Here is a 12,435-nt window from a genome sequence, read left to right as displayed (position 1 = left end):
CAAAGTGAATGAATGAATGGATAAAAAGAGGGTTGAAAACCTTCAAGAGCCTCTCTGCTTTACTTACGATGGAACATTTACTCTCATAAGTCTGGAACTCCTCAAAGTAGGATCATGTCTTACTCATCAAGTGTAAAGAATGCACATAACCCCAAGGAATGTGTCTCCCCATCAGACTAGATTCCCTGCAGGTATATGCCTGTCAGGGGTACACACAGATGGGTCCTCCCCTCCGGCTGCAGCCCAGCACACGAGTCCGCAGACATCCTCCCTGGGTGCGGGCACAGGCCGGGAGGACATAGACTCACCGTCAAACAGCCCATCAGGCTCTGCTCAAAGGGCCGCTGGAAGGCTCGCGGGTCTCCGCACCAGTCCAGCAGCTCCGTGGCGGCATTGTGGAAGTTGGCGGGGTTCTGTAAGTGCTGTGGGAGAGGGAGAGGAGGCAGCGTGAGGCTCCAGAAGTGAGGCCAGTGCAGTGTGAGGGAGTCTGGGGCAGCGAAGACCCCAGGTTTCCCTGGGGAGGAGACGCACAGGATGGGGCAGGCCAGGATGAGTGAGTTCTCTCAAACTCCTCATTCACTTTCCCTCTGCATCTCCACTCCGGCCTACTTTCTGATGGGATGGGAATTGCCGTCCCATTGCAAAGATGGAAAAACTGAGGTCTAGAAAAGAGCAATGACGTTAGATATTAAAATGTTTTCTGGATGCTGGCAGTGGGGGGTGGGAAGCCCTGCGGGGTTCAAGAGGGTGGTGTGTGGCTCCCATCCTTGGAGCCGGTTCTCCCTGAGTCAGGACAGACTGGCCCTGGAGATTCCTTATTGATGAGCACCCTCCAGCCCCACCTCCTGCCTCGCAAACCACCACCACCACCACCACAGCTCAGGTCTGTATGCCACCTGCTCTGGCTCCAGCGAGCCCTGCTGGAGTCAAATAGCAGGAGCAGGGGGCACAGAAAGAGGCCTCCAGGCCACACCCAGCCGGGAAGGTACACTCAAGCACAATGTGCCCAGGTGATTGTCATGTCATGATCAGGTGCATGTGGCTCAGCCATTGCTGTTCCCCACACTCAGGTTTCCTGGGCTCAGTCTGGTTTGGCTCAGGGATGCTGACGTTGCTGGGAGGGGACCCTGCCCGAGCTCAGGCCCCACCTAGTTATGGGGTCTAAGTTAACAGAGGCTGAATTCTGGTGCCAGGGCTTCTAGATTCTGCTTCAGAGCCAGGCCATGGGGCTGATAGGGGGTGGGGGTGGGGGGAGGGGAGGGTGGCTGCTGCAGCTATCCTTTCCTTCATTAACACTTATCTGTGTCTTCCTGGGCCAGGCCGAGTTAGGCACCAATTCCAGGGTCATGGACCAGGTTGGGGCAGAATTGGGACTTCAGGGCTGAATGTGACTCCCTGCGAGGTCTCCAGCAGGACAGGCAGAAGGTGTCCACAGGACTGGAGTAGAAGCCAGCTGCAAAGGGGATCCCTGCGTCCTTGGTGCTGAGAGAGATTGTGGACAGCCGCTGCCCTCGGACCAGTGACTCGCTCCCATCCTGCAGTGAAGGTCTGCTCTGGAGCCAAGGCTGGGAGGGGTCTTAGGAGCTGCCAGTTCCCAGAACTGCATGGCGAGCAGGTGAGCAGGATGCGCTGGGGAGCCCCTATGGGCCGGGACCCTGGAATCACACTGCCTTCACCCACAACTATCTCCTGACCTAGGGCATCCCCTTCCCTCTCTGAGCCTCAGTCACCCCACCTGTAAAATGGGGATAGCAGATCATGGCTTAGCGGTGAGGATTTTTGTTTCCCTTAGAGTTCCACGATTGCTATTACAATGTGGTTTATGAAAGGCCAGATTTAAAAATGGATGGAGGACAGAGAAACGCATCAGAGTATCCTCCCTCTGTGGGAGCAAGGAGAGAGGGAGAGGTGAAGGGAAGACAGAGGGCAAGTGTGCACAGCCCACTGTCACTGGGCTGTGGTGAAGATTAAACAAGAGGAGGCTTACATGGCCGCTGGCAGAGCGCCTGGCACGTGGGGTGCTCCCATGTGGGGCTGCCCTTGGCCCTGACTCTGTCTCCCAAAGGCTCTGCTGGAGGCGCAGCTGCACTCAGCACCTCCTGCCCTAGCTACACATACACACACACACACGTATACACACACACACACGGCTCTTTCTGCAGACAGAGCTCACTGCATATGAAGACAGGAGGATGTCCACGGCTAGAAGCAGACCCTCTGAGCAGGCAGCAGTAGGCCCTCTGACTCCTGTGCCCTCTCTAAAACCTGCCCCCTTCGAGGCCACGGGCAGCATCTGGTCTCCGTGTGGAAAGCCATGCAAATCAGTTAATCCCCCGCCCAGCAGCCTCCCTCTGCTAACCAAGTTATTCCGTTTATTTACGTGATGTCACACCCAATTAACAGGGTCAGCAACCACCGCATGGTGCTCTCAGAGTTGCCCACCCACAGCATCCCATCTTTGACATCCCTTTTTGGGGCTTTAGGCTTGCACGGGGTCTCCGAGGCCAGTCTCACGGGTCCAGTTTTGTTTTGGCCCCAAGCAACCAGCCTTCCATACCTGGCCAGCCCACCTCTGAGCTTCTCCACTCTCACCCCAGCCAGCTCATGAGGTCTTTGGTCTGGGCTATGGGAGGTGACTCGTGGGTGCAACCCATTGGTACAAAAGACCACAGGCATCCCATTTGGTAGCTGCTGCTCACTGGCTGTGTGGCCTTGGCCAAACCTCCACCCCCTCTGGGCTTCTGTCATCCCTTTAGAGACTCTGAGGTGGCTAAGGGATGCAGTGAAATGAAGAGGACCCCATCTCAGCCACTGAGTCTCACAGCCCTGGATGTATTCCTGAGATTCAGATCTCTCTTCTGCAAAATGGGATGGGGACAATGTGCAGGGCTGCTGCAAAGTGTAGAAGCAACATCCGTAACGGCATCCCCATTACAGAGCAGGTGTCGGGTAAGACTGCTATTGCTCGGTACGTGAGGACCTCTCTATGGTTTCTTGTTTCTCCTCCAAGCTCCCCCAGAATAGAATTAGTGCCCCCTTCATCTCCAGAACCTCCAAAACTGGCATGAGGCCAAGTCCATGCAGAAAGGGTTTGTGAGCAGTCAGCTGTCCAAGGCATGCTATGTGTACTGGTAGCTTCAGACTAGGTCCCCAGTGATACTTGGAGGGCCCAGGACTGGGTGGGGTGAGCTTGGCCACCCTTTGATGATCTGGGGATGGGAGTACTGATGTGAATCACAGGCAGAGTCCTCCCTGGCTGTGGCTGTTACTGGATACTAATACCCCACCTCCCACCAGGAAGCCTGCTCATCTCTGTAATTCCTCAGAAGATCTTTTTGGGCTATATCCACTGGCAACTGAGTCTTCTGCAGCAGGAGTTGGGAACACCAGTGCCCAGATCAAGTGATGAATGCATCTTATCAATCCATCTGTGAATCAAATGACCCATCCATCCATCTACCCATCCATCCATCCAAAAATGAATCAGTTCATCCATGCATCCATCCACTTGTCCACCTACCCATTCATCCATTCTCTACTTTATCCATCACTCATCCATCCATTCATCTACCTACTTATCTTTCATTCCATCCAGAGTTTATCCAACCACCCACTTATCCATTTGTTCATCATTTATTTATCTATCCATCATTTATATCCACCCACCATCCACTCACCTAACTGCCTATCCGTGTGCTCATCCATCTATCCATCAGTCCATCCATCCATTCCCTTAGCTACTGATCTGTGAGTACCCACCCCATCCCCATTCTTCCCCAACATATTTTGACCCCATCCTGGCCTGGACTCTGCTGATGTATGATGAATACAGCTCATCTTCTGCCCCTGAGGAACTCAGCCTGGAGGGAGACGTGATGTACACCCTGCAGGGTTTTTAGCTTAAGAGAGAAAGAGCAGGATGGGAGAGGTAACTGGGTGCCAGGGGAGCACCAGGGCTCAGGAATGGGAAGTGCAGAGACTCAAAAGGGCACCTGAGGTTCGGGGAGGCTGCTGTGTAGGAATTAGTTGATTGGCACGGCTTTGCATGTGGAGCCCAGATGTGCCTGTGGGGACAATTTAGGGCATGTCCTAGAGAGGGCACCGGTTCTCCCAGTACCTGAAGCTGAGAAAGCAGAAAGGCAGCTGAGCCAGAGGTCTGGAGGGAAGACGGACAGACAGCTGGGTGCTCGGAGGCTGGCCAAGTGCCGGCAGTGGTGAGAACCTGGGCGGGTGGACGGGGAGGCTGCACTGTAAGTCAGGCAGGCTGGAGAGTCAGAGGCCCTGAGGCCCTGATGGGAGCCATAGCTCCACCAGCCAGAGGGAGGCACAGCCAACACATGCATCATCCTCAGAACATGCAGACCCTTCTCTTCTGATCAGTCTATGGGACGTCTGAGACTCAACAGTCTTCAGTCACCACAGCTGCCCTCTGCGGCAGCTGAGGAGCAGACAGAAATCAGCGCTGAGCTGTGTCTGACTGGAGATGCGGGAGCAGTGTGGAGGATGCAGGGAGCTCTGGATGGCCCAGGGGCATCTGGACAGCCTGCTCACCCTCACAGATGAGCCACAGTCTGGTCCAAGCACAGAGCTGCGTGTGTGTGTGTGTGTGTGTGTATGTGTGGGTGTGTGCGCGCGTGTGCGCGGAAACGTGCGTGTGGGGTGGGTCAGGCGAGGACAGTGGAGGCGATCCCTGGCCTTTAAGCAGCTCCAGGACCCAATAGCTGGGTTGCCATCACGATGCCCATTTACAGACGATGGGTGATGAAGTGGCAACTTAATCAAGGTCAGGAAACCAGCGAGTGGTGGAAGGGGGACTCAGGCTTCCTGACTGGTGAATCTGACCCCATGTGCCATGCTTGGAGAGGCTGCTCCTGGGTGGGCTCCGGTCCCCGCTGGACCCCTGAGTGGTCCAGGGAGAAAAGGGCTCCCTGATTCTTGCAGAGAATCAGATGCAGGGAGAAAAGTCAAGTTGTGAGTAGGTTGTAGGGGGAGCTGTTTGCGCAGCAGCACACAGAGGGCTCGGGCACAGGGGCTTGACTGTATTACTGGGGGTGGAGCCACTGACAGCGGATCCCTCCTGGGTGGGAGAAACTGGGTCAGAGGCAGAGCTGGGAGACAGCCCCACGGAGCCTAGAGGAGGAGGGGAAGGAGGAGGAGGGACGGGCAGGGGAGGAGGAGCCCATCGTCTGGTTTCTATTCTGTGACCGTGAACAGAGGCGTAATTGGCGTTTGGGAGAGCTGTTCGACTGAGTTCAATCTGTAACAAGTCGTCTTCAATTTCCTCTCCGCAGACCCAGGGCCCAGGCTTCCGCGATTGCTCTGCTTGATGCTAATGAGAGGACACATATCCCTCATTCCCGCTGACTAGACTCAGCTTCACTGGGCCCTGGGGATCTGGGAGGGCAGGCAGGGTGGGGTGGGGCTGTGAGCTCTGCCCCCACCTCCCCTAGGGGATCCTGAGGCCGGAGGCCTACACTGGCTCCCTAAACTGCCAGCTAAGCCCACCTAAGCCAGGGGCCTCACCCCAGCACTCCCCTCCCCTAAGACATGCCCTGTCACTGAGACACCAATGACAACGCCCCCCTCCCCAATTAGCAGATGATCTGCTACCAGGCCAGGCTACACGCTTCACCCATAATGTCCTCAGAGCATCCTACGAGGATGGCCTTACTGGACCTGCTTGACAGGGAAAACTGAGGCTCAGAGAAACAGAGGGCCAGGCCTGACCTCAACAGTCACACTGTGGGTGCATGGAGGAGTGAGGATTTGGGACCGGGTCTGTTTGATGTCAAAGCCTCTACTCCTTCGCTCTATCTCCTCTTTCCTGGAGTAACATACCACCAGAGTCTGTGTACGGACATGCTGCATTTGGCTTCAGGGAGGCTGAACCCAGAGAGAGGCGTATCACTCCTGATCACCACTGGGGGGCGCCTGCCTGCCCAGGCTCAACCAGGCTTCTTAAAGTGGGGATTCTGAGCCCACTGTGAAGGGTTCCCTGTGTCTGAACAATCCAGACAGAGAGCGCGTGTGCATGCTAAGTCGCTGTAGTAGTGTCCGACTCTGTGGGACGCCATGGACTGTAGCCCGCCACGCTCCTCTGTCCATGGGATTCTCCAGGCAAGAATATTGGAGTGGGCTGCCATGCCCTCTTCCAGGGGATCTTCCTGCCCCAGGGATCAAACCCCTGTCTCTTTTGTCTCCTGCATCGGGAGGTGGGTTCTTCACCACTAGCATCACCTGGGAAGCCCTGGCAGGCAAATCACCTCTTAAGCTTGGTGTGAGCATAGGCAGGAGGCAGAACTTGCACCCGCGGGGACGAGGCCCTCCCTGCACCAGTGGGGCTGCCCTCTGTGACTTCAGGCGACAGCTCTCTTCCCCCTTCCGTGCCTCGGTTTCTTTTTCTGTAAGATGATTGATTTCCCAAGACCTTTCCTTTTCTAATTTTTTACAAAGAACCACTAGAGCAGAGAGGTGGGGAGCGTGGGCCTGGGAGGGACATTAGGCACTTCACTGCATCCTCACAACAACCCAGAGAGCCCAGCAGAGCCCAGAGAGGGCATGACACTGGTTCACAGTCACACAGCCGGGAAGGGCAGGTAAGGCATGAGGCCGAGCTGGCATGTGAATCCAGTGGAGTGATTCTAGTGTGAGACCGGTCCACGCCAGTTCTCACGAGGTGGGCGGTCGGGGACCTCCACCCCGCATCTCAGGTGCTTACGACACCAGCACCCCGTCGGCTCTGCCCGCCTCGCCTGCTCTGCCCTTGCCAGTGGCCAGGCTGGCAGAGGCGGAGGCGGGAGCCTGGTTGCACACCCACCTGCTTGATGCACTGCAGTCGGTCGTTGGTCTGTTGGATGTGCCTGTCCATAGAATTCATTCTGGCCGTTTCGCTGGGCTCTACCCGAGAGCCATGAACGTTGTCCAGCCTGTGAAGACAGAGGACAGTGGGTGTCACTGGGGCTGTGCCAGGCCCGCCGGCCTCAAGCCACCCTCACCTCCCCACACAGGAGTGCTGGCCTCTGCTCCAGGGCAGCCCTGGGCCGGGAGGAGGAACTAGGCCCATGGCTGCGCAGCCCTTCTCTAGGCTCAGCGCTGGGTTAAGGGCAGGAGGTGTTCCCGGGTTTCTTTGTGGGTGGCTCATGTGAGCACTGGGCAGGTATGACCACCAGTCATGTCTACACACACGTGTGTGTTGGGTGGTGGTGGCAACAATGGCAGTCCCATCTTCAGGTTCTCGGTACAGGACTTAGCCTGCTTGCTGGGCTGTGTGTGCACGTGTGTACAGAGATCTCCCCATGTGACAACTCTGACGGCGGCAAGTGTCGTTTAAGGCAGCAATCCTGCTGTGGGTGCCCTCCCCGCATCTCCCATGCCTTGGAGTTTACAAACCAAAATTTCATGTTTCCCCTTTGCTCTCCCAGGAAAGAAAGAGGGTAGCCATCAGCACCACTTCCCTTTTCCAAACAAGGAGACCGAGGCTCAGGGAGAGGAAGGGAGTTACCCGGGGTGGCACAGGGAGCCTGAATCAGGCCCTGGGACTCTGACTGCCAGTTCCTGGCCGAGTGGTCGGGGCATAGGGCTGTCCCACTCAGCAGGCTCACTCTTCCTGAAAGATGCTGGGCCTGGGGCAGGCGAGCAAGTGTGTGACAAGGTCCCCTCAGTTCCGCAAAGCCCGTGGAGCCCCCAGGCCTCTCCAGCAAGGCCACGAGCGTGAAGGCAGAGATGGAGGAGAGGCAGACAGATGCAGAGAGGTTTAATTCTGGCCCTCCACTGCTCAGGAGTCCAGGTTCCCAGGCCAAAGCAGAAGTCTGCTCCTTACTGGCTGTTTGTCCTCCCACAACCCCAGGGCATTTCTGGCTGCAGACACATGGCTCAGACACAGGGGACTCAGCAGAGGTTCCCCCACCCCTGGCCTTCTCTGCTCTCCCAGAACCTGCCCCCCTGAAGGCCTTTCATCTCTGGCCATGTCACCAAACGTGCCATCCACCAAGCACTTGCTATGGACCGGGCCCTCGCACTCTCTCCTCAACTCCTCACGCCCGCTCTGTAAGATTAGAATCGTCTCCATTTTACAGATGAGGAAACTGAGGTCTGAGATCTCCCATGGCAAGTGGAGGCTTGGACTGTGTGTCTGCCCGTCTGCTCCCATGTCCTGTCTCTCTGCCCCCACCCTGGTTCAGGAAGCCGGCAGTCTGCCTGACCACAGCCTTGGGAAGAGGCCCTGTTCCTCTTCCAAGGAGCTCTTCACTGCACAGCTCTCCTCAAGCACTTCTTATTGTTCCATTTGTGCCTGAAAAGGCGACTCATTGGCGTGGTTCAAAAATCACAGGTGTCCAATGTCATGCTGTTCTGGTTCCCTGCCCCCAGGGGCCCTTCCGGAGACAACCAGTGTCATCTGTCTCCCTCTGAAGGACTCAGAGAAGCAAATATCTACATGTACTATCCTCTGCCATCCCTTACAAAACATAAAATGATAGCATTCTGCACACTCTCCGGACCTTGCTATTTTCCTCTTAACGATATTTCAAAGTGTATTCCATATCAAGACATAAAGAGCCTTTTCATTTTTTAATGGCTGCACAGCATTCCCAGGCACTGATGAATCATTTATCCAAGTGGCATCTGAATGTCCAGCCCTGCCAGGTGCTGTTCTAAGGCCTGAGGCCCTAGGCAAGGCCCTTCTGCTTAGGGGCTCACACTCGCCCGAGATGAGGCCTGAGCTATCCCCAGATCTCTTCATTGCAAACAGTGCCAGAGGATCACCTTTTATATCAGCCACATCATCATGTGTGAATTAATCTAGAGAACACACTCTTGGAAGTGGAGTTTCTGGGTCATTTGGGCATCTGTACTTTGATCAGTGCTTGCTGGGTTCATCTTATCTTGTAGCTCTCCAGCAAAAATGTAAAAGTGGGGGTAGCATCCCCACATTGATTTCTTCTACCCTCACTCTGCCAGTGTCCTTCCTATCACACCACCTATCGCACATTTACACACCCAGATATACAACTTCTCCATCACTTATCCATTGTCTTGTCCATCCATCCAGCCATCCATCTTTATTCTCCACTTGTTCATCCTTGCATACTTCCAACTCACCCAGTAAATACTTGTCAACATCTTATACTGTGCTAACTCTACGGAACATGGTGAGGTGAAAATGAAATCATTTTCTTGAGCTCATGGAACTCTTGGTCCAAGCCTATATCTACTCCACGTCACCTTTTATATGACTATTTGTTGAACTCTTCTTATGCTGGTCCGGGCATTAGATAAAGACATGGTTACTATATCCTCACTTTACAGATGCGTAAACTGAGGCTTGAAGGTGGTCTCTCAAGCACCACATGGTACACGAAGAACTGGGCCTTTCCAGCCCCCACCCAGGGCACGAGCGAATACTGGTTGCCAAGGTCCCAATTACAGACGGCTGTTTCCACAGCGAGCAGGGCAGGGGCACTGAGCCAAAGGGCCTCATTAAAAAGGAGGAGCCTGAAGAAAAGTCAAAGAAACCCCAGGCCTGTGCAGACCTCAATCCCCTGCCCACAGGCAGCAGCCAACCAGGACAAAGGGCCTGCACTGGCCCATCTGGCCAGCAGGGGGTGCTGTTGCTGAAGATAACTGCCCAGGGGGTTAGAAATCTGAACTGTGGAAATTTGGTGAGGGATCTCAGACGGTAAAGCGTCTGCCTACAATGTGGGAGACCCGGGTTCAGTCCCTGGGTCAGGAAGATCTCCTGGAGAAGGAAATGGCAACCCACTCCAGTATTCTTGCCTGGAAAATCCCATGGGCAGAGGAGCCCGGTAGGCTACAGTCCACGGGGTCACAGAGAGTCAGATACAACTGAGCGACTTCACTTTCACTTTAGGTGGTCTCGCGACAGTCTCTAGGAAGGAACTTTTCCCAGGATGGGCACAGCATTTTGTCTATAGGGTCAGTGACCTAGCGGGGCCTTGATAAATGCCTGTAGAATGACTGACAGATCATTTCTGGGGCCTGGGCGTGGGGTGGGGGCTCAACCCACCCAGGGAAGCCCCAGGCAGGCACCAAACCCATCAAGACAGCTACCTGGGGGGCCAGAGGTTGTCCTTTCCTGTTGAGTCACAAGCAGGAGGCCACAGGTTTCCCCTGAGGAAACCAAACAATAAAGGGGAGACAGACTGTCCAAATTCGGGTCTGTCTCTACACTGACTCATGCGCTATCCTATCTGGAGGCCTATCTGATCTGAGATAGCTCCTGGATTCAAAGATGCTCAGAATATCATTGACCAAAGGTGCCTTGAGTTCTTCCACCACCTCAAGTTCAGCTGGTTTTATTGGGGGCCTGAGGCCCACAGGTGGAGTGTCTAAGGTCACACAGCACCTCTGGGCTGGATCTAGATCCCAGGGGGCTTTACTCCCAGACCAGGGCTCCATGCTGTAGGAACCAAGACATGAACGGCTGGGCCTGGGACACCTGCGAGACCCACAGGGTTGACAGGAGAGACGTCACATATCACAGGGACAACTGCAAGTCATTATGTTTCAATCTATAAAAGAACAAAATGTCTAGTTGATTAAGGAGACACTCACAGGTGAGGTGACACTTCTAAACCACCAAGATCAGTGGAAAATTTGGGCTATTAACACCCAGAATGGATGGGCTGGTGGTTCTGGCCCCTGGAAGAAAAAGGGTCAAGGCCTAGAAGGCTAAAGATCACAGACATGAAGAGAAGAGGGGGTGCTGAAGGAGGCATGAAAATGATGGCTCCCTAAGGGGCAGTGTCAGATTTTCCATTAGTTCTGCACCTGCTGTGTTCAGGCACTAGGCCAGGCCTTGTGTATTGCTAATTCACTTAATCCTAAAAGGTTCAGAGAGGTGAAGTGACTTTCCCAGGGTCACACAGCTGGGGCGGTGTTGGGCTGATTCAAACCCTCTGCTTTTTTAATCACAGGCATGTTCTTTCCAATTCTCCAAGACTGGAGGTCAGAGCCTCCTGGAAGTCCCCACCCAAGACTGTGCCTGAGCCCAAAAAGATGTTCCCCTGGAACCTGTCCACACCCATCCACTTGCTTCCAAGACCATCCCAGTGCCGCTGGCCTCCCTGCATGCTGGCTGGTGAGGGAAAGTGGGAGCACTCAGCGGCCAGCAGAGGTCGCCCTCCACCACAGGAGCGCTGCCGGGCTTGGCTGCTGCCTCCCTCCTTCCAGCTTGGACATCTCTAAGCCTTTACAAGTCGCTACAAATTCTCGGTGGCGGCTGTAACTCCAGCGCCCACTGCGGCCAGGCTCCCTCCCAACTGGAGATCACTGGTGGCCAGGCCCTGAGTGCACCCATGGCCTCGGCCCTTCCTGCCATGTTTGCCTCCGAATGGAGAGTGGGCTCAGGCGGTCCACCCCTTGGGGTGCCTGGCCCTCTGTCCTGGTCTGAGCAGCCACCAGCCTGCAGGAGATGCAAGGCTAGTCAGTGTGGGGGCCTGGAGGCAGTCGAGCTCTGCCACCCTCCTTGGTTTTCCCATCTGTAAAACGAAGCCTAGCCGGCTGCTGGCAGCTCTTCAAACTCAACATCTTAGGATTTTGGTGTCAGGAGCTCCAGCTGTTTGGAAAACGCCATCTCAACAAGTGTAAGATGGCTTGACTCTAGAATTGCAAAGCCTGTCTCAAGGCAGGCCTGAGGGGAGCCTGCTGGCCCAGGAAACTCTGGAAGGGGGGGTGGTCACTGTTCCAGGGTCACCTCAGACCTCAGATGCTTCCCCTTTCTCTGTGACATGCTTTTCCTTGAAGCTAATGTTCGACTTGACTTAAATGCATATAGGTAGGTTTTCCAATGGTGACATCTGGGTTGGCTTCCCATCTCACAGGGGAGTGCTTGAAAGGGCCAAGCTTCCATTTGGCACGACTCACCACGAGCAGGGGAGTTCGGGTGAGTCCAGCCTCAGGGGAGCTCAGCACAGAAGATGTGCTCAAGGAAAGCTTGCTGCCCTCAGGCAAGTAGTGCGGCTCGGAGAATAGACTGTGGAGAGTGGCAAGGGTGCCTGGAGACCATGTGGTCCTGGTGGGATGGTAGGCAGGGGTGGAGAGAAGGGATGGACACAGGGGAAAAAGGATGAGTGGGACTGGAACCCACCTTGCTGGGCCTAAGGAGAGACCTGGGCCACCTCCTGGCTCCCTGGCAGAGTGTCACCTGGTCTAAAATGTTGGAGGAGGCACATGGCCATCATAGGCTCCTGTTTAGAAATAGAGAGTGAGTTGCTTTAACCTGCTCCATGGAAAGTGGGGCCCTGGAACATTGGAGGCAGCTCCCTAGGGCTGGTATCAGGGGTACTAACGTCAGGGTGTTTTATTTTCCCCTTTTGAGGCCAACAAGTTAACTGGTACACTTAACAAACATGAACTCAGCCAAGAGGCTTCTGCATCTGTATGTGCACACCCACATGCTTATGTACCCCCTTTGCA

General features: G+C 55.0%; 1 protein-coding gene across 3 annotated transcripts in view; it reads right to left on the bottom strand.

The window, feature by feature from the left end:
* Positions 1 to 12,435, bottom strand: part of ZMIZ1 (zinc finger MIZ-type containing 1) — a 150,110-nt gene that overhangs the window by 104,958 nt on the left and 32,717 nt on the right. For all 3 annotated transcript variants that reach the window (XM_065922707.1, XM_065922709.1, XM_065922708.1), the window contains exons 2-3: positions 6,818 to 6,926; positions 309 to 422 (exon numbers count right to left, since the gene is read on the bottom strand). In XM_065922707.1, coding sequence (XP_065778779.1) covers positions 309 to 422; positions 6,818 to 6,877 — 174 coding nt within the window. In that variant the 5' untranslated portion in view covers positions 6,878 to 6,926. The remainder of the gene's footprint in view (positions 1 to 308; positions 423 to 6,817; positions 6,927 to 12,435) is intronic.

Source organism: Muntiacus reevesi, chromosome 2 (assembly GCF_963930625.1).
Source record: "Muntiacus reevesi chromosome 2, mMunRee1.1, whole genome shotgun sequence".
Classification (NCBI taxonomy): domain Eukaryota; kingdom Metazoa; phylum Chordata; class Mammalia; order Artiodactyla; family Cervidae; genus Muntiacus; species Muntiacus reevesi.
The sequence above is the reverse complement of the archived record's forward strand: the minus strand, read 5'-3'. Positions and strand labels throughout refer to the sequence as shown.